Here is a 27,392-nt window from a genome sequence, read left to right as displayed (position 1 = left end):
TTTTCAGTGGGCACAGTGAAGTTAACTTTATGTACGAGCAGTATGACGTTTTGTTTGATACAGTTAAAGCAAATCGATGGTGAGCCCGGGGCGATGGCAAAACAAAGTTGGTTTGGCATGTTCACAAGTGGAGGTTTATTTAATTATTAACATAACGGATAGAAAAAAGTTTGGCCATGGGCTGGCTTCAAAACAAAAGTGAAACTCCTACCTACTGTTGTCTTTCCACTATATATCTTTCATCCCTCTCCTCCCTCTCTCTCTGCCAAAGTGTTTCTAACTTTAAAAAGCTGCCCAATGGCGCTCACAACTCCAGCTGCTATCAAACTATGTTTTTGAAGATGTTATGTGCCGGTTTTTTAAAACTCAAAACTAAGTTTCAAGCCTCAAGTTTACTTCATTTATGAAACACTTTAAAAGTACACTGGTTTTGCAACAATGTACTTTAAAGAAACAGACACATGTATACACATACTGTACAGACAGAAGGACATATATGTGTATAATAAGACTATATCAGCCAACAAATATATCAGCTGGGCTTCATCAAAAATGGAAACAAGTAAACCCACAATTTAAAACCCAATGAATCAGAAAAAAATGGATCCCAAATCGATGATGTTATTTAGACCCTCGACACGCAGTCGAGCCATTTCACCCACTTCAGACAGGGTGCGCTTTCACCGTATCAGCTACAGTGAGCTTGTTCTGTGTAAAAAAGATTGAAAATTACATCTTTTGGATTATCCTGGATGAGCTATATGGAGCCTTTTTATGTTTGTTTTTTTAAATTTTAAAACAAGACACGTACATTGTGTTTTGCTGTGTGGCTTTAGAAATGTTTTGTGGACTACAAAACTTCATCCGTTTCTGGGGTGAGTTGATAATGACTGAATTTTCATTTCTGAAATTTTTGATCCTTTAAAACCAGCCAGCACCATTTTGGACTGGTTGTAAATGGGAAACGGTGGCCTGAGAGTTGCATGGATAGAGGAGAGTTATAGTAAACTATACATGTAGTGATACAGCAAACCTCATTTTAAATGTGCAGCTCCAGTGAGAAAAAATTGGGTTTAGTAATTCATGTATTCATAATGTCGGCAGCAGTGGTTGTGCTGCAACTTAACCGTCGCCAGTTCTTCATGACTGAATTTCTCCATCTGCTGCTGTGTTTTTTTATCACTGCACACCCTCCACTGCCTACAGTGTCTGCTTATCAAAATCCATTATGAATGCCTGCAGCACCCCACCCCATGATTCCCCCCGGAGCGGATTCTGTCAGAGAGCGATTTAGTCCCAGTCACTCAGAGCTGAAACTGTATCGGCTGCACTTGTCGCTACATGAAACAACACAAATGTTCTGTGTGCATGCGTATAACAGCCTGAATCTGATACTGTTTTATCCTTGGTGTGTCTCCAAACCTCTGCAGTAAGAATGAGTAGGCACATGTAAGCCTATGGTGAAAATCTGCCATCTGCTGGTTGAAATAAGTGCAACACATGTTGCCATATGGAAAAAATCCTCAGTTGTTTCAAATGTGTAGAGAATAAGCTGTTTGATGCAACATGCCTCAGATGTTCACGCTGTCTCTGGATTTCCACGTTTATTTTCCTGTAAGTAATGTTTTGTTTTGTGTGTCTTTTACTCTAAAGGAGGAGGAAGGTGATGAAGTCATGTCTGTAGCAACATCATTATACAGTCACAGGCTCCCCCCTGGTGCTTATCCACAGAATTACAACCCCCGCTACGCTGACACGACCTACCCTTTAATGAGAGACGCTCACGAGGAGAACCCTGAGAGCATCCTGGACGACCACGTCCAGCGCGTCATGAAGACTCCCGGCTGCCAGTCACCAGGCACCGGCCGTCACTCGCCCAAGTCACGCTCACCTGACGGTTTACCAGGGAGCAAAGGACTCGGAACGGCGCTGCCCTCAGGCCAGGGTAAACATCAATCCAGGCACGGTCTCAAGGGCGACAACAGCCACCTGTACCACCACAAACACGTGCACCACATCCACCACACAGGCGTCGGGAAGCTAAGAGAGCAGGTGGAGGCTGAGGCAGCCATGCGCGTGCACGGCAGCTTGCCCTGGAGCGTGGAGGCGAGTCATTACGGATCAAAGTCTCGCAGCTACGCAGACGGCATGGGATCCAGCTCGATGGAGCATACAGGGTATAGGTATGCACCAACTTTAAGCACCATCAGTTTTCCCAAAATGCTTTTTGCTTCTTACCCACCAATTGTTTTCTTCTGTTATTCAGCAGCAAAGGTGGCACACAGTGTAAAAGAGCGTTCAAGAAAGGTGAGGAGGTGCGACCTTATGACATGCCGGCGCCTGCAGAGGAGATGGAGAAAAACCAGAAGATCCTTTTGTGGCTGATGGAAGGACAGAAGGAAATGGTTCAACATAAGAGGAGCCCATACGGGTCAGTGATGACGTTTAACTTTGTTGCTCTCTGTTAGCGGAGAGGAGAGAGGCACTGAGACAAGAGACTCAAGAAAGTGCTTAAAGTCACATCCTTTGAGCTGTCGCAGAAAATCCGACCCGAGTTCTTCATAAAGAAATCCACAGTCCAGCAGCATTAAACAACAAATCATTCACAGGCAACTGAGAGAGACGGGGAAGGTCTCATTTGGCCAATAAGAAAGTGATAAATACAGTTTTGTTAGTTTGAGCCAAATACCATTTTTAAACCAAAATTAGCTCATATATCTGGGTTTTATAAACATGGGTAAATCCTCTAAAAGTAGGGGGTTGACTCCTTTCTCAATGCCAGTAGACAACCCTTTCTTTTCTTTGCACTTTCTGTTCTTTTTTCTAGTGTGACACATTCGACATAATGGGAACAGGGAACACAAGGTGCAGTAGAAAGCAGCGTGGAGGCCAGTGACAATGCTAAAGTGGTTACTATTTTTTATATCTTTTATGTCAGTCTGTTTTTCAAAGTCAGTGCAGACTGAACAATGTTCAAATGCTGCTTGAAAGTAGACGGATGGAAAACTATTCACGTGCCGTAATGTTATAGCATGGCGCCAGAACAAGGGCGAGTACATCATGGCGACCCAGGTGTGATGTTTCCATCACTGCTGATCAGTTCAGGAGTCGAAAAGCCAGATGTTAGTGTTTTGTTGTCCAGAGTGAAAGGGATATAAGCGTAAGCACTGACTAAGAAGAATAAAGCCTTTCTTGAATACTCTTTCTTTGTTCAGTTTGATTGTTGATATTTAATAAGTCATAACTTTACATTTTAGGAGTACCACTGGGTCTAAGAGGACAACGGGCCATGAGGGATCCCGTCTCAGTTCAGCGGAGCGGCCGGGGCCGGTGCACCCGTGCGTCGGCACCCAACTGCGTAACAACGTGCAGCCGTCTCACCCTTTCATCCAGGATCCCACCATGCCCCCCAACCCAGCTCCCAGCCCCCTCATCCAGCTGGAGGAGGTGCGCCGGCGGCTTGAGGAGGAGAAGATAAAGTCTGGAACGATACAACCCAAGCAAAGGTAAGTGGACGGACACGTCACGGTTATCTGTCTCAGACGTTTTTTAACTTGATCCATAGGGGAAGAAGCCTTTTCTCTGTAGTCAATATGAAACCGTTACCCTTTTGTTCTGTAGCCTGTGTGCTCCTCAGGGCTGCTCTGTGTCTAACTGCTGGGGTTGTTCGGTCCCTCAGGTATGTGATGGAGGTGATCCAGAGGGGTCGCACCGCAGTCAGGCCTGCACTGTTCCCTCCGCTCAGCGTGGTGCCCGCCGTTTCTGACAGCGAGCTCTCCGAGCCCGAGTATGTCAACTGTGTCCTACCAGTAACTTTTCCCACTATCTCCAAATACCCCATAATCCCCATGAGTCATGGCACCCTCACGTCACCTCCCATTCTCATTACTGGTAGATTAGTAACCCAGAATGATGTGTTTTTTGTTTTTTTGTTTTTTTTTAGAGCTACTAAAAGAAACATTTAGAAATCCGTAATGAGCATTTTCCTTTCCTAATCCCCTCCTCTGTGTGCTTCATTTGTAATGTCATGATGTAGTGTCCCACAAATGTGTAATCTTGTCTAGTTTTTCATGCTTTCATTAATGTATGGATGAGAGCCAACAGCATCCACACACTCCTTATCACCTAAAGATGGTAGCTATTACACTGCTTTTACACAACAAGGTGTCCAAAAAAGAAATAATGAACAAGATGGAGGCAAAGAATGAGACTTACCTACTACTGTTAACTAGAGCCGTCTATGATTTTAACAGATAACTGGCAGCGAGTGAGAAAAGACTATTAACTGTATAATTTCTCCACAAGACCTGATGGTTCATCAGCTCCCTTGATGGTTGTTTCCCATCAAGACCAGAACGAGGATCACAGACGGAGTTGAAGTGTTCTTGCTGAGGCAGAAGTATTGCAGGAGAGGGTCGGCTTTTTGATGTTTTTTGTCGGAAACACTTTTCCGTTTGATGTTCGACTGCCCTCTCAGATGGGTACTTAACAGATGGAGGGGAAAAAGGAGAAGTGTGTAAGAGGCAGATGAAAGGCAAGATTACGTGGCAGTGCCAAAGAGTGAAGCCTGCTGTGAGAGCGGTGAGGACCGTGAGGAGGTTCAGGACTTTGGTGCGTGCCTGGACCACAACTAAATGACCTCTCAGTGCTTCCAACGTCCAACCTTGCAAAAAAATGAAGGATTTCTAGTTTTGAAATAACCTGGTGGTGATGTTTGAGTTGCAGTCTCACTTTTACGAAGAAAGAGAATAAAGAGCATGAGATATAAAAGTATAAAGCACCAAAAAGTATGCAGAGGTAGCTATATTAGTGTAATCAGATAGCTAAAAACACTTAAAAACATGATGTTTAATATGCAACTTCTGGCATTAGGGGTGAGTTTATTCAGTCACACTGAGTCTAAAAATATCTGTGTAATGTCAGTTTGTTCAGATTTGACGGAGGTATGACTCAGACCATTTTTGAAGTAAACTGCAGCAGTCGGAAGCGAAGGGATAAGTACCTTATTTGCCTCCTTGAGATGTTTGTCGCAGCTGCTGCAGCACCTAATCTACATCTCTACCGTAATAGCATGTAAAACTGGCCTCCTCCTACATGTTGGCATCTGTTAGAGGACAGATGGATGCAACATGATGTAAGATTCAAGTGGGCTTTATCCTGAAAACTGGTCTTAGACGTTCATTCACTAAAAAAAATGCACTAATATCTGAAACTTTAAGTAACTTGGTCCCTCGCAGGCCAAAAACGGTTTTGTGGTTGTTCAAGTTGGTACAAAACACATGAGATCACCAAGGATAACGTTATCTCATTGTACATCGTGGCACACCCAAAGGCTGCTGGTAAGAAGCATTGCAGGGCCTCTCCTACTCAGAGGAAGTCATGAATACTCGAGTACCCATTTACTAAAATTGCTTGCAAGCCAACCTTTCATCAGCTGACCGATCTCCAGTCGCCAGAATCTTTATCTTAATTTAACCAGTTCCTGGTGCGTTGTTTTCAGTCCTGCAGACTCTTAGCGGTTTATCATTATTGTCATTTTTATCCATTTTCTCCCAAACTAGAAAATAGCAAAAACCTGTTTACAGCGATATCTATTATTTTTGTTTTGTTCTGGTTTCTACAGTAGCTCCACTTCAGTTCAGTTATGTATGACTTATTCATCCTGTAGAAACAGTGCTCGCCATTTTCCTTGTTTACCATGTTTATTGCGTTTCCTATCTATACTAAGCTGTCCTTAGATGGCCCTCGGTGTTGTTTACCTCCAGAACTGATTATTGAAAGACTCCGCTCTTTGTTCACCGGTCCGTTGTGATCTAAAACCTGTCCAACTTGTTCAAAACTTGAGTCAGTCAGCCGGCATGTGACCCAGAAAACATGAACGTTAGCCTGTATCGTTTCTCTCACCACTTGTAATGTAATTGCACATATTGATTAGAAACCTTTACGATGCAGAGTATAGACTGACATCAGACATCATTCCCTGTGAGGTTATGTTTACATCTTTCACTAAAAAGTACAAGACTTCCTGTCAGACTTCATCCTCTTCACTTCATGTATTTGACTTATTTAGTTTGTCCATCTTTTTTCTGTAATACGTCGTTTGAAATGAGTTTTTAGGGCTGCAACTAACGCTTATTTTCATTGTTGATTCATCTGATGATTCATTTTTTTGATTAATCGATCAGTTGTTGAAAAATGTTGAGTGTTTTCCAAAAGCCCAAGATCCTCAAATATCTTTCGTCCACCACCCAAAGATATTCGGTTTGCAATGAAAATTACTCAAACGATGGATGGATTGTCAAAATATTTACTTATTACTTATTACTTTTTTTTTTTAATATACTTTTTATTAGTTTTTTCTTAGTAACACACACATATGTGCCAACTGGGCACAAAAAAAAACAACAAAAAAACATACAACATAACAAACATAACATGACGGGGGGAGGATTATGCATTATGTGAAGCAGCAGAGTCAAAATAAGCACATCATACATAAGAATATAAGGATGCTGCTCAAAAATAGGGGAAGGATTAAAAATAAAATCTTGATGGAGGGTTTGACCTTGTCTTTGCGGTCTATATGAAATCAGGTCTTACAGTTAACACATAGCTGAGCCATTTTGACCAGTTCTCTTCTTGTAAATTACATCAATCCACTCGTTTATTGTTGGTTTGTCTTTCTTAAGCCATTTTCTGGTCAGAGCCTTTTTACACCCCACTAACAGCACTCTCAACAGGTATTTATCCCGCTTTGCATATTCAAGTCCATCCAGATTACATAGGTACATGACTTTGAAGTTTAGAAACATTTTCCAGGACCCCAAGAATCACTCTGCAAAATGGAGCCACAGAGGGACAGCCCCAAAAAATGTGAAAATGATTTGCTGAAGTATTCCCACAGGACCTCCAGCAGGCAGTCTGATCGGAGTAATTGCTCTTTTGTGCTGGAGAACGAAAGAATCGAGTCACGTTTCTCCAGCTGAATTCCCTCCAGGAGGGGGAGCTTGTCACTGACCACTGCTGTCTGCAAGTCCTGTCCCATTCCTCTTGTGAGACTGTGAGGCCTCCCTCTGCTTCCCATCTTTCCTAAATTTCTAGAGTATGATCTCCTTTAAGATTTTGAAGAGCTGAGTATAGTTTGGATATTATCTTTTGGAGGGTGGCATTATTGTAAGCCCTCTTAAAAATGTTAAAAATTTCATCCCTCCCTGAGGTAAAATCCAATTTCTTGCTCACAAAATCCCTGATTTGTAGATATCTAAAATGATCTTGGTTTTGGAGACCAAATTTTTCTTTTAGGTCCTGGAAACTCAAAACTTTATCCTGATCTAAGAGTGTGCAGTATGCCGTGAGTCCATTTTCGGTCCAACTTTTGAACCTTGTGTCATACCTGATGGTACAAAATCTGAGTCATATGAAAACCATTTAAACATTTCAGTTCCTCTCCTCAGTTGATATTTTTTAGTTAGTGGAGATTTATTAGCTTTGAGTCTTGAAATAGCTGAGTAGATTTCTTCTTTTGAAATTTGAGAAGCTAATAATTTATTTTCTTCCTCCGTGAGTTTTGGTAGATTTAAGGATTTGAGTAGTGACTCCATTTTCTGGTCGGTATTGACTTGAGGTTGCGAATATAGTTTTTCATAGTATGCTTTAAAACAGTTTTTAATTTCCTGAACTTGGTGATAAATGATATTGGTTTTCGGGTCCCTTATCTTGTATATTGCATTATCTGCCTGTTGTTTTCTCAGTTTATATGCCAATAGTCTTGAATATTTACTGCCCCCTTCGTAATATTTTGTTTTGTGTATATCAATTTCTTTTGGATCTCTTGAGAATATAACTCTTCAATCTGGTTTCTTTTCTTTTTTATTTCTATTTTAACCTTTGGGTCTGGTGATTCTTTATGTTCAGATTCTAGGTTTTTGAGTTCAGTCTGGAGAGTCTTAATTTTAGTTTCTCTCTGTTTCTTAAGAAAAGATGTCACTGCAATCGCCCTCCCCCTCATTACTGCCTTGCAGGCATCCCAGAGTATGGGTGGAGAAACCTCTCCATTATCATTGAACTCCAAATATTCTTTAATTTCTTTCGCAAACTGTTCTGTCCTGCTGTTGTTGAGTACACTAGGATTTAGTTTCCAGTGTGTAAGTTTCCTCCTACAGGTCATTTTTAGGGACAGGTATAGTGGGCAGTGGTCTGAAAGATCCATTGCTCCGATATGACAGTCTTGTACTTTGCTACTGTCTGTTCCAAATATTAAAAAGTAATCAATCCTGGAATATGTTTGGTGTGGGGATGAACAAAAGGTATAGTCTTTGACTGATGGATTTAGGTGTCTCCAGATATCAATTAATCCTATTTCTGATAATAGTAAATTAATTTTCTTTGTTATTTTTTGGGGGCGAGATATTCTTATCCCAGTTGAATCAAGGTTTGGGTTAAGCGCAGTGTTAAAATCACCTGCACGTATTAAAATCCCCTGTGCTTCAATTGCAATCCTTTCAATTACTTGGGCATAGAAATTTGGTTCTGAACCAGGAGGGATATACACATTGTATAGAGTAAACAAAGTTCCATTAACTTTGCCACGGATCATTACGAATCTACCTTCCTTATCTTTGATAGTAGATAAATGTTCATATGTCACCCTTCCTGAGATTAGTATTTACTCCCCTAGTATGCTTAGATCTATTTGAGGAGGAGAAGACATATTTAAACCCCTGTCTTTTGAGTTTTTCATGTTCAGCTTCCATCAGTCAAATTGCATACTTTTCCCCGCAGCCTGCCTTGCTCTCTCGACAGGCTCAGCAGAGCGTCTTTCGTTGCAGCGCCGCTTGTTTCTATATCCGAAATGCGCTTCTCTGCATCGGTGATCGCCTGGTCGTGGCCTTGGAGCCTGGTCCCGACTTCAGTTAGCTTCTCGTTTAGCTCGTGTCTCAGCGTTGTTAGCTCGTCCTTGAAATCCTTCTTTAAATCTCCCTTGAGTTCGGAGATGGCTAAGTGGCAGTTAACTAAGCGTCTATCTCGAGCATGGCTTAACCCTTGGCGATTAATTTAATGGTTGACAGCTAATCGATTAATCGTTGCAGCTCGCTGCAGATTGTTAGTTTCCCCAGTTATACAGTCTCAGTTTGTAATTGTAGTTCCCGTTAGTCTCTCTGTTAATAATGACTGTCTCTGAATAGCTTTTCTTTCCCTTTGCAGACATAAAGCCACTAAAAAGCAGCCGTGTGAAAACATTACGGTGGCTTATTACTTCTGTGAGGAGCTGATACCGTACAGGACGTCTGTCAAAGGGAGGGTCGTCACACTGGGCCAGTTCAAAGAACTGCTAACAAAGAAAGGAAATTACAGGTAAGATGATGATTTAAATTGACATATTTTTCAAGAGACGCGTCACAGCTCTAATATCAGCGTCTGTTAAATGTTATTAGAGCTGTCGTTATCGGTGTAACATCCAAACCAGTTAAATAAAATTGTCAGGCAGCTTGTGTAGAATTAGCTTTTCTAAAAAAAAGTTACAATCGCTGGTTTCTGATGTAACATTAAGATAGATAAGTGTTGCTTTCTGTGCACAATGTCAGTAAATGTCACAGCTGGAGAAGTTAAAACTCTTCCCTCTCTTTTCAGGTATTATTTCAAGAAGGTAAGCGACGAGTTTGACTGCGGGGTGGTGTTCGAAGAGGTACGTGAAGATGACGCTATCTTGCCCATCTTTGAGGAGAAGATTATCGGGAAGGTCGAGAAAATCGATTGAAGTGGGCACGTTGAAGAGGAAGGAGTCGAAAAAAGCCGGCGCGTGATAGGTTGAGGAGCGATTGGAAGGCGAAGAGGAAGTGCTGTGGGATTGAAACCGGAGGAACGGAGAAGAAAGTGATGCAGTAGAAGTGGATCTTGAGTTTAAGAGCGAAGCAGTGACCACAGCAGATGACTTTTAAAGCTTGACAGCGCCGCTGCAGTGATGTTGGACTAGAAGAAGAAAAAAAAAGACCTCATTCACTTCATCTGGAGTGTAATGTAGCATTGTAAAGTTTACTAGATAAATGAAGAACAAAAGTGCTACTAAAGCTACATATTTTTGATATGATGTATCAGAAGGTCCTTTCTGAAGTAACCACACTTGTAATTTTTATATGTATTGGTACTAGATGTGTACAGTTTGTGTTAAAAGATAACAAAATTTTATATCTATTTAAGTATTTAAAATGCTCATGTTCACTCCGATTGAAGCGGGAGTGTTGCCCCTGTTGAAGACGATCAAAATCCTACAAAAGGTTGATTTTTGTTTCATTCATTGTCAAGAGTCTTCTGGACTCTAACGTTTATGTTCCTCTTAGCGCTTTTTAATACTTTACTTACAGTACTTTGTTTTGTTTCAGTCAGGCTGCACTTTCATTGTATTTTATACCACTGACTATGTGTCCACGTAGGCTGCAGCACCAAACATGAGTGACCAGGAAAATAGAAACACCTGCACAGCGCACTGCGATCCAGTACAACAGCTCAGTGTCTTATAATAGTATTTTTAAGATGATTATGGTGTTTTATCAACTTAAATAAAGGGGCAGTGTTCAGGAATATATTCGAAAACTTTCAAAAATCTACAAAAATCATCAGGATATGAGGAAATAGGTTTTACCAGGGCTGTTTTATTGAGTTGCATGACTGCACACTGTACTGGTTGTTTTTATTCTGCTGGTCATTTGCTGTGTACTGCATGTAAATGTAGCTGATGGCTATGTTTGTCTCTTAGTGCGTCGTCTTTAACCGAGCCCAGTTGAAGTTTTGGAATAACACAGTCGATGCAATAATGCAGTAAAATGTGAAGTGATTGGAAACATGAACTATGCAAGTTGGTTTATAATTTAGTCGCCCTAATCCAAAAAAAACTACACCGGCCATTTATCTTAATTAACTCAGTAAATAGGTAACATTAGAAAAATGTTAAAAATATCTGGAGGCTCCTCATGACAACAGTCAGGTTATTAAAAACCTGTCTGAATAAATGTCTCTTAATTTAATTTAATCCATTAGGCTGAGATTTCAGTCTGGTCGGGGCTGTTTTTGATGATTAATCTTGATCCTGGCCGAGTAATTTCACCTATTTTTTTAAATCAGAGCTGATGGAAATCTGGATAATTTTTCTTTGGAGGCCAGTTTGCCAATTTATTTAATTCCACTGTATCACTGATTTGCTTATTGCTCAGTTTATAAAATCAAGTACTGCCTGCAGCAGTAGAGGTTAAGTGCTGCATATGAAATACAAGAGCAGCTTTTCAGCCTGTAGACACGCACATGCATATGAGTTCATGTCCCTGCAGTGCAGCGAGGCCCTTGAGTCTGTCCAGCAGAGGTCATATCACAGCATTTGAATGAGAAAGCTCGAGAATGTCATTAGAGTACTATCAGCGAGTCGACGGTCACATAAACACGTATTTAAACATGCTGTAAGTGCTTTACCACAGGAGTGCTCGGCTGATGAGGGCTAATATATACTGAATTGCTGCACTTCTATGCTAAAATTATGTTTCTTTCCCCAGCTTCGATGTCCGTACATGTTTATCTCTGATCCCCATGACTTACCATCCCAGGGCCCTGACACACCAACCGTCGGGCAATGTCAGGACAGTCGGTGAGCGTCATTGGCTGTGATTGTTGCGGTGTGTCCCTGCACAGTTGGCCCTTGTTGGCAGCTTTTTTGGCAGAAATCACTCTTGATTTGGCTGTTCAGTTAAGTGAAGCGGAAAAAGGGAGGGAAACCCCATCGAGCCTGTCGCTGTAGTTACTATGTTTTCACCCATTTCAGCTCAGTTCCCCCTTATTTTCCGCCTTCGCCTCTTCCCCCTTGACCTCTCGGACATTTTCTTGGTTAGAAGTGACTATATCAGTGAAAGTGGATGAGTAACACTGCTTTATCATAGCAGTCTTTCGGTTTCCATTTTTGAAAGACAAAAGCGCAACTTGTACGATTGTTGTCCATCGCTGTACTCTTCGTGGTGCGTTCAAGTTCAGCTTTTGGCCGCGACGTAACATTCAGCCCTTGTCGCCGCCAGTTCCGTTGATGCTGCTTTGGTGTGTCGGGGCCCTTAAACTTTTTAATCACTGCTTAGTCGATCGATCAATTAAGAAGAGCTGATCTCTAACCTGTTAGCCTTCTCTAGCTTACCACAGCTACATCTTGTGCCTGGCAGGAATGAATTGTTTAGTGCTAAAAGATCTACTTTTGTTAGATCACGTTACACCAAAGAGAAAAAGTAGATGGTGTGTTCTGTTGGCCCGCTCTTGAATTACCCTCTCACATTGATATTCCTCTTCATTTTCATGGCAGCACTTTTGTTATCATAAAAACACTGACGCTCTTGCATGAAAGGCCAGAATGGTGTTCATGATTGCAGTTTTTCTGAAGCATCTTGTTATGAATATCAGCTTGCAGGGCATTTAGATCTTTTTATTATTGCAACACTGAAAATATTCCTCGCCTCGTTTATATTTCCCGTCCCCTTAATTGAACCATGTAAAAGATACTCTGGCATTGAAAAAGCACAAATTGAAGTGAAATAGAAGTCATGGCGCAGTCAGCTGGAGAAGCTACATGACATCAAGATTCAAGGCCGCCATGTTTTTGTTTTGTTTGTTTTGTTTCTGTACCCCGTCATTGTGCTGGAGTCCACAGTGAGGAGCGTGCTTTAATAAAAGCTTTTTCTTTTGTTATGGAACAAGAGGCAGAAAGACAAGTGGACCTTGAAACCAGAGTGCTGTATCATGTGTGTCGTCGCATAGAAACCCAGTGAAGGAACATCTCCTGGTTGGAGATGCTGGGTTTCTCGGTGCTGCCTTTTCTTCCTTTTTTTAGACTGCTAACTTAAATCAATTTAATATATTTAGTGTACTTCACTCCAGTGATCCTTTGTATGTTAAATTATACATTTGTGAGTATATGATCAAGTTAAATACTTTGTGTTATCTTGATTTTTATTATTTCTTTTGAAATAAAGCGCATCAAATCTGTTATGATTCTTACTGTGAAAGCCCCAAAATTAAACTTCCCTTATTTAAGATCAATGAAATGTATATAATAAACATCAGAGTGCCTTTATTACTATGCTAATGATGTCTGCAGTGCGACTTTCAGACAGATGTGGGGACATAAAAACCAGGGACTTGCTTTGTATTTGTTTTGTTTTTTTGTTTTTTTTTAGACTTTTTCTTATTATTTTCTCATTTAATGTTTGTCACTATTCCACCTTTTTCTATGTAAATATGTAACTTAACTTGTCATGAACCAGCAGCCCAGTCAGCACATTCAGTACCCTGGACCTGTTTCTGTTCACGTTAACTAGCATGGTTACCATTTAAAAGGTACCTGGACAATAAATACATGCAATAAACCAGCACCTGAGTTCTGAGTGATTGATAATCAGATAATTGTGTCGGTAATTTTCAAGCAAAAAGGTCGAATATTTACTGGTTTCTTAAGTTTTAGGATTTGCTGATTTTCTGCATTTATGCAGAGGTTGCAAAAGGACAAGAAATCAGTGTTGCGATGTTGGGAAGGCGGCGTCGGACACAAAATAAAAATAATTTGTAATTTACTCAGAGGCATTCAAAGGAGTAGAAAGTGCAGATATTTGTGTTAAAATGTAGGGAGTATAAATGAAAAGTCAGTACAGTAAAGTATTTGTACTTGTATCTCTGCATTTATGATAGTAAATGAGGAGTCTTTGGGTTTTGGACTGTTAGTTGGACAAAAGAAGCTTTTTTTTTTAATTTTACTCATACCAGCCAACTAAATATGCCTGATATTTTTCATCCATCTGAGAAATTAACAAAATGTTAAAGAAAGTGAGAAATAATTCCTGGACCGTCCCTTTATCTGTATCCACACCAAAAGTTAATGGGACCATCCTCCATCCAAGTTTTGTGGAAATCTGTCCTGTAGTGTTTGTGTCATCCTGCTGACAAACCATCCAACAGGTGGAAACATAACGTCCTTGGCGGATGACTTGTTTGTGCTATCTGTCTTTGTGCGAATGAATTTTTAATGGGTGCCCTGAGTGCTGCGTTCTGTATGTGCAGCATCTTTTTGTTGTTTTGAAGCCAAGCAGAGCTGCAGTGTTACGTCACAGACTGAAGAGGGCACTCTCAGGTTACTGGTGATGGGCTGCTCATCTCAGAGATTCGTCCACCAAAACCATTTGGACAAGCACGTCGGATGATCCAGAGGATGAATCGTGGAAAAACAAAAAACTGAACAGGTTTTATGAGGAGAACAGGGCTGTGAAATCCTGCTGAATGGAGGAATGTAGCCCCACACACGCCTCTCTCCTCCACTGGGTGTTAACATATTGATTTGGAATAAATAATCAATTTCCTGCAGAGATAGCCCGCCCTTACCTTGACTCAGTGACACAAGCTAATCAACGCTGCATACTTGGGAGAGCTGCTAAAATGAAAACAGGATGTTTGGCACAATTAAGGCTGCGGCTGCTGCCATGATGTGTTAGTTGTGATCTCAACCCACAGGCTCAGACTGGACTGATGATTTACTAGGCGGTTCATATTAGAAAATAAAAAACAACCTCTTTTGGTGACATGAACGAGCTGTTTAGTCGATGCCTTCAAGCACCTTGTTGGAGTTAAAACAAATAAATAACCTTTTTTTAGACGGCTACATTTAAATCTTGCACTGCAGGTGTTTTGACCCAATTATTTCACACCTCTCTGACACTGTATGACTTCTTCCTGCTACACGTCGTTCCTTGATGTTCCTGTTGATGAGCTCACTCTGCAGCATGCCGACTCGCCTGTAAACACCACTCGCTGCATTCATCTGCTCCTCTGATCCAAAGGGGCATGAGTTTGTAACCTCGGCAGAGAGGAGGCAGAGAGGATATAAAGGACACTTGTTTGCCTTTTAGTTCGTAATAGATAGCCTGGTTTGATACAATATGGCAAACAAGAGGCTGGTGCACAGCCACCCTGAGATGCACATAATGTCAAGATGAACCCACCTGATCTGATCCTCATCTGATGGCAAAACACTGAACTGGTTGGATTGGTTTCTCTGTGTCTGTGTTGGTTCTGTCATCAGAAGAAGGCGAAGCACACGCTGAAAATGTCACACACTGACTCTCATTAAGTGCACTTGATAATAGCTGCTTGTCTCTCCTGGTCAATTATCACCTCAGATATTATGTTTTTCATTTGGAGAGAGCCATTGTTGTGCTGCGAATCTTGATACTATGAACATTCATCAGTGCCTCAACCATCTACAGCTCGAATCTTGCCGAGGTGTGATCATTCCTTCAATTGTGTCCTCCAAGGTTTCTCACATCGTCCTTGTGAGGTATAGATTGTTAGTTTATCTTGTCTTTGCGCTGCTCTGGCTACTTACGTAGCTACTTGCAGCCTATTTCAGTACCACATTGGGTGGAATAATCAGCCGAATGTAACTATACATAGAAATCTCATTTCCCTTTGGTGCCTTGAAGGCAGAGCTGTTTTTCTAACTGCAAAGAGCTCTATGAAGTCTTGACACATCTCTACCTTTGATCCAAATCCTCCCTCCTGTTTGTATGTATGTGTTCGTAAGACGGCAATGTCCGACCGTAAAGCAGCATCTTCACATCTCCTATTTTTACAGACTGACCTCAAACCGCACTATAATCTGAACAACCTCAGAGTAATTTCAGCATGCTTCCACCGAAACCGCAGCACCTACATGAACCCTGTCAAGGTTTGTGTGATGTAAGTGTACATTTCCATCTAACAGGCCCAATTTCCGCAGCTGCATCACATAAGGCTTTAACATTCACAAGAACTACCCACTCTGACCCCACTTTGTAGATGCACAGTTAGCTAAGTGTGAGATGTGTGCTACAGTAAAAGCTTTGTTCCATCAGTGGCAGTACATTTAACTTCTCTGATAATGGAGATGTAGTCGGCGCGGGTCAGTGCGTCTCTTTATGTCATCTGCTGTCAGAGCTACGGAAGGCCGGAGAGGCCATAATTGCACAATTATGTCGACATTGTGAATCATCGTCCTTAACAATGTGGTCATGAATTCATCTTTTTAGACTCAAGAAGAGGAAAAAGACTCCCGCACACTGTCCACTTCACAACGTTTTGGTATTTCGGAGTCTTTTTCCTGATGTTGTCGGCCTTCGGTGTTCTCCTACACACCTGTCGACCTTAAGGTGTGCAAAAGCTGCACTCTATAGAATCAAAAGAAGGAAAAAAAACAAAAACGCCTGAGGTTAAGGTTAGAAACATTGGTTGTAATGATTCAAAATGTTTTGTTGAGCCATTTACACACCGACTGTGTGTCGCTTTACAAAAACAGTCTGTCTTTGCCTCCTTCATGATTACTACAGCTAGGTAGCTTGCTAGCTAACGGTTAAAGTCAGACATTTTCAACTGTGTATACTCTTCTGCACTATTTCTACACTCAATACTGAATAATCAGCTGCCTTTGCTCTATTAAAGCTGATAAAAGCTGCTATAAAAGTCAATATAAGAACCAACGCAGGTAAATAATCAAGAGCGCCGTACGAGCTAAAAATATTCAGTGAGCTAATTGGTTTTCTGTTTGCTGACCTATACGCTCGACAGCACTAGCAATATTACTTACTTAATATTACGTGCGCTTTGTGAGGCCATCTCAATTTGTGTGTCCACGGGTGCCGTGACGAGCAGAGCAAACAATTATTGAGACACTGTACAGAGTGCAGCTGTGGCATGAAAGTACTTTAAAATTACATTTATTAGAAGTTAAAGGGCTCCTTCATTTGTGCAATCGAGAGCGTTAATGGCAAAGCCGGCAAATGCTCAGAGTGAGGAAGCCAGAAACAGACATCTCTTCGCAGTTTTTTAGCAAGGGCTTATGTATGATAATAAAATATGAGCTAAAATATCTTTTATTTGATTTTCGTGCACGTTTTCAGTCGAATCAAACCTCCACGGCAGAAAATATTTTATTTGGTCATTCAAATACATTGTGTGCTAAAACATTTTGATAAATATCTTTTTAAATATATATACAACCTTCAAATCTACAGGCTGTTACGTAAAGAAACCAAACGAACAGAGAGACACTTAAGTACATACTGTAGAGGAAAGGGCAAAATCACAGTAAACACACTGGAGGAAAAACTGTTCAGTGCGAAGGGTAAATGTTCTGTGTGGGGATTATTCTCTGAAGAGGAAAATTACATCTTACACAACTGAAGAGAACACAACTAAGATTTGTCTTTTTACAGCTCTGAGGTAGGACACAAGCTCACAGCGAGACAGAGAGAGATACTGAAGATCTGCTTTCATCTGGAGAAACAAACTGAAAGTGTTCACAGCATTGAGAATTTTAAATACACAAAATACACACATTAAAAAAAGCACAATTCACAAATGCTTAAGTGCACTCATTGATAAACATATTAACTTCAAATATATTAATATTTTACACCAAAGAGAAACATGCCATGAATACAATCATTGTGGAATACAAGTAAAAGCAACGACAGGTTGTCTGGTCGGGTCCAAAAAGACTTGAGTCCTCCTCTTAAGTCTGCTACACCAGGTACCAATACAAATTTTGAGATTTTAATAACTGCATATGCTTTTCTGAGAGTTGTCATAAAATGTAATTCAAATATACCAGTGAAAACATGAATATCTTGACAGGACAGAACAGCATCTGCATGCAAGATACAAAAGAAACAGATTATATTAATGTCCTGCAGCAGTTAGAAAAACTTATAGACCCCCAAAAAAACAGTAGCAGAACATAGATACGGTCACACATGGTGCGGAGAGTTACTGTGGTGTTGTGTTGACCGGCACAGGGTGGACAGGAGGAGAAGCACCACTTTCCCCTCAGACTTTCTGAGCAGGACACTGACCCGCATCGAACAAAGAGCAAGTGGTGCTCTGGAGTTGCCCTCACTCCACAGCTGCAGACCTTTGAACATCTTTGGGACCGTTTGAGAAGGTGAAACATGCTGTAAGACGACGAGACACATTCTGTGCTGCTCTTAAAAAGTGCTGGGATAACGCAGATTCTCAAATGCTGAAGAGAAGTTAAATAAACACCAAAGTGCAAGCCATGGTTAAGGCAAATGGTGGAAACGGGAAATACTGAGAATTTTTTCACTTTTAGTAAATATAAACCTTTTTGATCGAGTGTGTATCTGATAGTGGAGCATTCTGTAATAGTAAAAGTAATATCTGGCTGAAGCACACATGTTTGCTTGTGGACTCTATACACCGATCTGTAATGATAAACAGACTTGCACTGCGCTTTTCTATTCTATCGACTTCTCAAAGAGCTTTACAACCCTCGTCACATTCACCCACACATACATACATTCATACACCGATGGCCCAGCTGCTCATCAGACTGACCTGCTCATCAGAAGTGATACAGCGCTTGCTATCCAAAGCGCCCCGTTTTATGCTCAGCCATCCACACACACTCACAAACCAATGCAACGGCTATCAGGAGAAATTTGGGGTTCGGCATCTTGCCAGAGGCTACCTCGACCTGCAGCTGAGGGATCCAGGGATCGAACGCCGACCTTCCGATTAGTGGACATGTTACTGGACGACCCACTTTAGGTCCTGAGCCACAGCCACCATGTTGAAACATATTTTTGTGCTCGGATCCTTTGCCACCAAAAGTGTGAATATCATGATGAGAAGCTTGCACATTTTTTTAAAATAATTGCTGCAATGTCTTTCACATAAGGCAATCTGTTCTCAGCAGAGCTGAATCACTTGTCAAGTCTGCCGCTGAAAGGGCAAATTCAGTGTCACCGTGGCTTCTCTTGGCTCTGGCATCGGCCTGTTAATCATTTCACATTCGTTCTGTCGCACGTTCTCCTCGTTCATCTGCGACACCTCTGTGGAGCCTGCTTCAAACCCTGGCACAGTGTTGGCTACATGAACCACGTGAACCTTATTTCTGCCTTTTTTACTGAGGATGCAGCTGAACACTTTCTTGAAGCCTTTGCGAAAGTGCTTGGACACCAGAGCGTACACGATGGGGTTGACACAGGAGTTGGCGTAGGCCATGCAGTGAGAGAGAAGCCTGAAGGCATACGTGGTCTGATTGAAAGGGAAGTCTCCGTACAGGTAACACAAGATCACCACATGATACGGCAGCCAGCATATGCAGAAAAGCACGGTGACGATGATGATCATTTTGGTGACTTTGCGTTTGGCCCTCTTGGATTCTGACATGCCGTCCAGAGGGTCGACTGCCGTCCACAGGTACTTGATGGTCCGAGTGTACGAGAGACTCACGATCAGCACGGGGATGACGTAGCCAAACATGAAGGTGCACGTGTCCAGCACCTTCCGGTCCTGCTCCTCCCAGCCAGGGATACACACAGTACTGTTGGCGTAGTCGATCAGGTCGTAGTAGCTGAGATAAGGACCCGCAAAGACCAGGGACAGACCCCAGATGACCACCATGGCAACCACTGCGTTACACGGGGTCCGGAGCTCTCTGGAGCGCAGCGGGTAACGGATGGCCAGATACCTACAAAGACACAAAACAATACATTCACATAGTATCAATTTAATGTAATAAAATACAGAGAGCATCAGTGAAGAGGACACGACAGGTGATTTCGGTGGCTTCACCACCAACAATTTGATCACATGGAGGGAACATCCACCCAGAGAAGCTGCCACCTCCACACTCAGTGCTGCAAGCGTCATGGCTCACACTGAAGGGCTCTGTTTTGGATGATAAACATTCACACCACATCCGCTGGTGGGTTTTATGTTGTTGTTATAATGCTGGATATTCAGCAGGACCCGATCCTTCATGCGTCAGCATGACAATAGCAGAGAACATGTTTGTACCTTGTGCTGTGCAGGTAGGTGTTAGAGGCACAAATCCCATCGTGCATCGCATGGTATCATGAAAAAAAGAGCATGATGTTTTTATGGCTCTCCTTCAATAACCTGACAACACATTCCTTCTCGTGTGTTATTGCCTCCTCATCATCTGTACTCATATTCAACATGCTGCTTTATGAGCTGTCCTCTGAGGGGAAGGGTGTCTGTGAGGTACTGCAGCCACTGTTAACCCGAGGCAGGGATTCTGATTAAGCTGTAAATCCATGTCCTTCCTATCCACACGTTACAGGACACTTCAGCTGGCTCTCCAGAATCAGAAGAAGCAGCAGCCTGTCTCTGGTCTTTGAAGCCTTACTGAAATGGGGCTTAAGACATTTATGTGGGGCATGAAAGGAAAAAGGATACCTTGAACCTACTTGTCACATCTGGAGGCTGAGTGGCTCAGACAATTACGACCCAGACATCACATATGTGCTAAACCTGATCAGTCTGTTAATGATTTTTGTGTTTTTGTTTCAATTCGTAATCATGTTGCGCTGAATCGGAAGCCAGTTAAAATGTTGAAAAGCAGTCTGAGAAACATGTTGGATGAAATACAGAATCACCACACTGAATTAAATTTAGTCTCGAATACATTTCAAAATATCCCTCAATTCACAAAGAACTGACTCAACCCAGATACTGTCTGAGTCATTTTCCCCAAATGTCTGCATAGACGTAACAGTGACCATATTGGGTTGTTTCCCAAGAGTTTTCACAACACATTTCTTGCTCAAGTTCAGGGCTTAGAAAACCCAACCTGTGGACGCTCGTTGGCTGTTGTTGGCTTCAGTCAGGGCATATTGGGTCAAATGAGGTGTCAATCAAAAGCTAAGACTGCAGTCATGTTATATAATATGAAGCAAATTAGTGGAAGTACGCGATTGCTGTTTGTCACTATTTATGGATGTATTACTGTGTTTTGGACTAAATATTCTACTTCATTCGATCGACTGGACCTTTGAGAGTACAACAGGACTGTTTTTGTCAGATTTTATTGGACCAGTGGAAGACCTGCATCGGTGAGTTGTCAAAACTTCATAAGCAATTGGTTGTTGGTTGGCTGGCCTGCTGTTGTGGTTGTATCTTTTAATGGTTTGCATGAATCGAATCACAAGAATCGTAGCTTTCCAACAGTATAATAGAGTGCGTACCCACTTAAACTGAGGAGCTACAGTATGTACTGCCTTACAGCTCCAGCTACACCAGTAAATACACTTCTTATTTAATCAAAATTATCATCTATGAGTGTTTCACGATGTTAACCATGTCTCCCATCTGCTCTCCACAAAAATGGGAAGGACTGGTGTCTGCACTGCACACAGTTTGAGACGTGTTGTTTGAACATAGATTAGAGAGACTGGGTTGATATTTAAAACTGCAGCCTAAACAGATAACTACAAGTTCTCAAGTGTAAATCCCTCATTAGAACAGCGATGCGTAATTGTTTTGTTTTATGTGGAGTCATTTTCATATCAATATTTCTCTGGCATAAAATCACAGTAAATGTGAGTGTGTGGGCGGCACACTGCAGCAGCAAAGACTGACTCTCGATCAAAAGGCTGTGCGTGTGTGTGTGTGTGTGCTGCTGCTGCTCATTCAGGCTGAACTGTGATTTAATTCCTGCTGGGTTTCTTGGTCCAAAGTGTAACTATAACCTGCCCACTTGTTACACAGGAACCGAGGAAGAAAACAGCAGAAATTCATTAACCTCACAAGTCCGATGTTCCTGCTCTTTGACAGACCGAGCAGGAAACGTCTGGCTGGCAGGCTGTAAAAACTATTCAATCCTCTGTAGTGTAAACACAGCCAGTGTGAGCAGAGTGTGTCGGCTGCAGAGTGCAGCTGAACACTGACTCTGTCCATATTGACTGAGCTGACAGTGTTGCCCAACAACAGGGTTGAGCGCTCACTCTGAGGGGGACGTCACTTTCAGCCAGGGATAATGCACGATTCTCATCAGAAATTCAATTACAGATACAGCCGGGTCAAATGAGTCTGTGATCAATGCTCTTTGTAATCAATTAAATAAAAGAATTCATAGCGTGAAGAAACAAAGTGCGGACTTGGATAAAAGCTTCCTCACGGCCACCCTTAATGATTTTTTAAGGCTCGATACTCTGTTGTTTTATAAAACCTGTTCACACTAATGAGATGTAAATATGATTCCCATTAACAGACACCATCACTGAGAGTACTTGGAGAGAAGACGTTATATTCGGAAATACAAAACATACTTAAGTTATGCATGTGTTATTGATTCATTGACTCATGATGTATGACTGCAGGATGAATTCTTGAATTCCTGTTTTTTAACCATTAACCCACTAAAAATACAGATTTTAGAAGCGGAAACATACATTTTGTCGCAAAACTGTCAAGACCAGGCCATCCTCATCAGAGAAAAAATCTGTGAAATCAGCTGATTATGACGCCTGTTAGGCGGCAGCCTCCAGTGACCGTAGTTGTTATCATGGCAACAAGTGAGGGAGTCAAGCAAAGTAGTATGAAGGAAGGTCTGCATAGGAGGAGGGAATGGATGTTTGGTCAAACAAGCACAGGACTTTCAGCCGGGAGACTGCTGTTCATGTGCAGTGTGAAAGAGAAGCATCAGTTATTTGAACGTATTAATGTAGTGAAGTTACTCGGTCATGTTGTGTTGGGAAAGGTGATACACGACGTTTTGGGAGTCACTGGCAATCGACCTATTCAGTCATTTGAGTGTGAGGATGTGTTGATGAAGACGTGATTAAACAGATATTTATCATGCCTTAATTGGTTGACAAAGTTAACTCTTAAAGTGTTATAATTTAATATTAAAAGAAAAAAAACCACAAGGGAAACAGAGGCTCTAATGATACTTTGTGGTTGACTAACGACTAAAAAAGAAGGGATGTTAAGAAAATGGATTAACTCGGCTATTGCTTTAGTTAAGGAATTTATAATATCTCCCTGTGGACATTAACGGGTTACAAAAAGTATAAAGTAACTGTGAATTAACATATATTAATAAATGATATATCAGTGTTAACTAATTAAAGACTTTCTTGATACATCCTGCATTCATTATTATTCAGTGTTGGCAGAATCTGCACTGCGTTTAATGTTGTGGGTCCACTAACGACTCTGCTGCATTACTTTAAGGCACAAGACGGCAGGAAAGTGACTCCAGTAAACTCTTCTCTTAAATTACTAGTTTGTGTGCGCGGATTTCCTTCCCTCTATTCACTGATACACACTCTCGAAAGTCTTAATTCATTCCCTCAAATTAATTGATAAGTGCCCTTGAATAAATCTTGCATTCATTTGTTCTCTTTTGCCTTTTTTCTTGTGGAGGACAGCAGTTTTAACACTGAAGAAAAGAAATCTGTTGTCTTTTTCAGAGATAACACAATATTGTTTTCAAAAGCTAAAGCTCAATCCATGTACAAGTAGGCAGGTATTACATAATAGATTTGACAAAACAGGTAGTGCATACATGTGTGTGATTTGAGGGAGTGGTCTGTAATTTGAACGGGTGACACTTTATAATAACCATCATTAGTACATGGCTAATTTGTAGTGGGTTAAACCTCAGTAAATACTTATTTCGCTGTTAACAAACAACAAAATGTTTTATAAACATTTATTAAGCAATTGCAAAGGTTTATGAACGAAACAACTGCAACTTTATAATGGCCATCCAAATAACGTTTAAGTACACAGTATTTATTAATCATTTACAAAGTGTTATAAACATCAGTTGTAACTTTACAGTAAAAAAAGGTTTATTAATTCGTTTATAAAGTGTTTCATTGTTTGCTAACAGTGAAATAACTATAAGCAAACATTTCATTAACTATAAATTTACCATTTATTAATGATGGGTTTTTTTATAAAGCAAAGCGAAAGAGATACCCGCTAATCAATAAGTCAAACCACAGAACGTTAATTATCATGTTGTGAATTATCAAGTGAAAATGTCACACATTGCTTGTTTCCAGCTTCTCAGATGTAAATATCTCTATCTTGTATCATTGTAAGCTGAATATGTGTGGGGGTTTGGACTGCACTAACTACACATGCAAAAATAATTAGTGGATTAATTGATAATGGAAATAATCACTGCTGCAACATTTACAAACAGAAGGGAGAAGAGGGCTTTATGGGAAATGTGGCCTTCAGTGCCCCTCGTTCTCTCTTTTCATAACAATAATTACTCCAAGGCCGTTTGAAAATCGTGGCTGGATGTTTTGAATGTCACATGGACCGGGTAGGTAGGGGGAAATTCGTGCTCCCTGTGTTGTATAATACACTACAGTGTGATTATGTGCACAATAAAGTAATTTCTCTACAACATAACGATGAACAAACCTGTCGACGGAGACAGCAGCCAGCGTGAAGCTGCTGGCGTACATGGTGAGGTTGATGAAGAAGTGCACCACTTTGCACATGAAGGAGCCGAACACCCAGCCCTCCAAGGAGTAGATGGTGGCTTGGAAAGGGACGCAGAAGATGATGAAGAAGAAGTCGGCCACGCTCAGGTTGAGTATGAACAGATTGGTGGTGTTGTATCCGACCTGGCCGCTGCGCAGGAGCACGGCGAGCACCAGGCTGTTGCCGATGGTGCCCAGCAGGAAGATGAGGGAGAAGACCACCGACACGATCACGCTGGTGGGGTTCAGCTGGTAGCTCTCGGACACATTCGCTTGTCCTCCCAGCTTGCTGAAATCCTCAAAGTCAGACATTTTGTAGGTCTGAAATAGAAGAAGAAAGAAGATGCACGTGTCAAACAAATTTTAATCACTATCCAGAACCTTCGACTGTGTTCCCACATCAGCTGGGTGGAAATCTTTAATCACATCAGTTGAGAATACTGCTGTGCAATTGCATTTCCCAATCCAGCATCAGCATGGGCTCATGCACTGCTGGTCAGTAATGATACAATGACAAAGTGGCTCACTGAGACGGCGTTTAATGACAAGTTATCTTTGCAACTTTTGAAAATAAATTGAAGAAGTTGACAAGCATGCACACTCCAGAAGATTTCTTTATCCAATTAAGCCCCAGTGGAGTCACAACACGCATTAATAAGACAAGAGTGAGACCCCGTTTTTAATTGGCTGCTGATGTTTTGCCAGATGTGTCCAGGGAATACTTAACATGTTTAGTCACAAGAAAGGCTGTCAGTTTCAATTTAAAGGTGCAGTGCAGAGTTTTCTTTCAAACAAACAAACTAATGTGTTTAAATTTAGTTATTTTCATGAACTACATTCTGGCTTGGCTCGCCAACCTGAACTTGACAGGCTGGCATTCGAACAAGACTCCAACACAACACAGTTGATGTAAGATGAAGCACTGAGTTTCCATGCTTTATCATGAACATGCATTGTGTGTTTCATTAAGATCTAAAAAAAACGTGTTAAATGCCTTCTTAGACATTTTAAATCCTGCAGTGTTTACATTCAAGACCAGAAAAATATGAAAAAAATATTGTTCCCTAAACTTAACCAAGCAGCGACAGAGAACAAAATGCACATGGTGACATAAGACACACCTGCACACACAAGATACAAACAAATTGCTCCATATCCTCCAAGTGTTCAAAAACTCCCCAGAGTACCTGTAAACTGAAAAGCTTAATTTAATGGTGATGCCAGATAAATCTGCTGCTGCTGTCACAGTGACGCAATGGGAAAGTGGGTCACTTTTAAAGTGAAGTTTGCTGCCATTTAATGATGTAACACTGCAGCGATTTGTGGCCTTCAAATATAAATATAAGTGGCCCGAGCCACTGGCAGCAGGTGTTTCAGCCGCTCTCCTCTCCACTCCGAGGAATTGTCTGTTACATTCGAGAACAGAAATCTATCTCAGTTGAGAGACTTTCGCTTTCAGCCAAAAACACATCATCTATTCATGGCAATTTCTGACATAAATAGAGTCATATTGGAGCTTCTGACGTGTTACATCTTTGTGACGTCTTTAGCGCTGCCGGCGTGCACTTTCAGGCTTTTGTATTTTGAGAAATTGTCATCTTGTTTAATGGCGAGCTGTACTTTAAAAGTAAAGAGGTTCTCTTGATGTTGATTGAGGATGAGTCACAGTGAAGAGAGACACAAACAAGGTTGATGTCTCCGAAATTTTAATCAATCTCATCTATCCGTGAGGGAATTCAGTGCCAGATGAATGGACTGCATTTATACGGCACTTTTTGAGTCCGTCGACCACTTAGAGCCACTTTCACCCATTCACACACCGAGTCAGGAACGATACAGTGCTTTCTATCCAGAGTGCCCCACAATATTACTATTCATACCCATTCATGGCAGTTTTTAAAAATAGTGACTGAAGTTAATTTTAAATTTTACAACCTTACGTTTTTGTAGGTTCAACTTTCAATTCTATCTTGTGACAAGGCTGTGCTTATGGTCTAGTTAGGTGTAGACACCAGAACCAGCTGGTTAGGGTTAGGAAAAGTTTTCATGTTTTGGCTTAAAAAACTGTTTTTGTCGCCACAAACATGGCTGGAAATTGTCCCAAGGTCTCCTTAAAAACATCCAGTGGTTTCACACTTCACAGACAGCTCGCTTTACTCCACCATCATCCCCTCCACCTCCTTATATCCTGATGTCAGGGTGAACTTGATATGACGTGTTTTGTAGAAATATCAATATGTACACCTATGACATATGAATGTGAACATATACGGTGACTAGTCTGCAAAGATTGTTTCACAAATGGATTTTAATGAACATATTGTGATGGATTGGATTTTTTTTTTCATTTTATAGATTCATGGTTCATGTTTTACTTACGAGTTCCTGTCTTTGTCTGTTTTCCCACACTTTTCCTGCTCACCTGTGTTCAGTTATCAGCCTCTGAGTATTTAAGTCTGCGTTTTTCGTTCACTCTTCATTGGTTCGTTTGTGTCTCTCTCTTCCCCTTGTGTTCATGGAACCATTGGATTCTCCTTTTTGCCTTTTTGTTGCTTATATTTTGTATTTTGGGACTTCAGCTTGTCATTAAAGCTCGCTTTTTCAACCTTTTTCAATTTTGTGGCTGTTTCACGCACTGAAAATAACTTTTCTCAGCCAAAGTGCTTTTCACACTGACCTCAAATTCAGTGCATCCACCATTGTAAAACTGTACACAAGCTCCTTCAGGGAGGAAGCCAATGTTTCAAAAGTTCATTAAAATCTTAATACTGTCAAAATAAAGCAGAATTTCTAATAAAAATACTTTGAGAGTGCCATCTCTGCACTGAGTGGCAGTAAAATGAAAGGTTCAGACACACTACAAATGTGGGTTCAAGTGGGAACTATGCAGAGCAGGAGAGGAATACATCCTGCACCACAGCTGAAACTGAAATTGAGAACAGTGAGCCAGGCGAGAGTGCTGGTGGCGACTTTAGCAGCGCGGCGGAGGCGTCCTCAGCACCTGCTACAACAGCAGCAAATGGTGCAAAACAGCAAGCTGAATGCAGAAGGCATACGCTACTGTATTTTAACATC

General features: G+C 41.3%; 2 protein-coding genes across 3 annotated transcripts in view; one reads left to right on the top strand and one right to left on the bottom strand.

Annotated features, from left to right (window-relative positions):
* The window catches only part of axin1 (axin 1), a 28,246-nt gene extending 14,869 nt beyond the window's left edge, over positions 1-13,377 (top strand). For both annotated transcript variants that reach the window (XM_073495214.1, XM_073495213.1), the window contains exons 6-11: positions 1,654-2,183; positions 2,267-2,431; positions 3,258-3,506; positions 3,680-3,787; positions 9,205-9,354; positions 9,631-13,377. In XM_073495214.1, coding sequence (XP_073351315.1) covers positions 1,654-2,183; positions 2,267-2,431; positions 3,258-3,506; positions 3,680-3,787; positions 9,205-9,354; positions 9,631-9,757 — 1,329 coding nt within the window. In that variant the 3' untranslated portion in view covers positions 9,758-13,377. The remainder of the gene's footprint in view (positions 1-1,653; positions 2,184-2,266; positions 2,432-3,257; positions 3,507-3,679; positions 3,788-9,204; positions 9,355-9,630) is intronic.
* Positions 13,378-18,774: 5,397 nt separating this feature from the next.
* galr2b (galanin receptor 2b) lies at positions 18,775-24,629 on the bottom strand. The gene is made up of 2 exons (XM_073495107.1): positions 24,256-24,629; positions 18,775-19,537 (listed from the first exon to the last, which is right to left on the bottom strand). Exons 1-2 carry the CDS (start codon positions 24,627-24,629, stop codon positions 18,775-18,777), a joined length of 1,137 nt encoding a protein of 378 aa, XP_073351208.1.
* Between the last annotated feature and the right edge of the window lie 2,763 nt (positions 24,630-27,392).

The sequence above is a fragment of the Pagrus major genome, chromosome 23, assembly GCF_040436345.1.
Source record: "Pagrus major chromosome 23, Pma_NU_1.0".
Classification (NCBI taxonomy): domain Eukaryota; kingdom Metazoa; phylum Chordata; class Actinopteri; order Spariformes; family Sparidae; genus Pagrus; species Pagrus major.
This window is presented reverse-complemented; position numbering and strand designations above follow the sequence as displayed.

What these genes read in the sequence shown, in the direction of transcription:
- galr2b (XM_073495107.1), bottom strand. Translation starts at nt 24,629, where the DNA reads ATGTCTGACTTTGAGGATTTCAGCAAGCTGGGAGGACAAGCGAATGTG. An exon ending in GCTGCTGTCTCCGTCGACAG is followed by an intron (nt 19,538 to 24,255) that starts GTTTGTTCATCG and finishes GTGTCTTTGTAG; the next exon opens with GTATCTGGCCATCCGTTACC.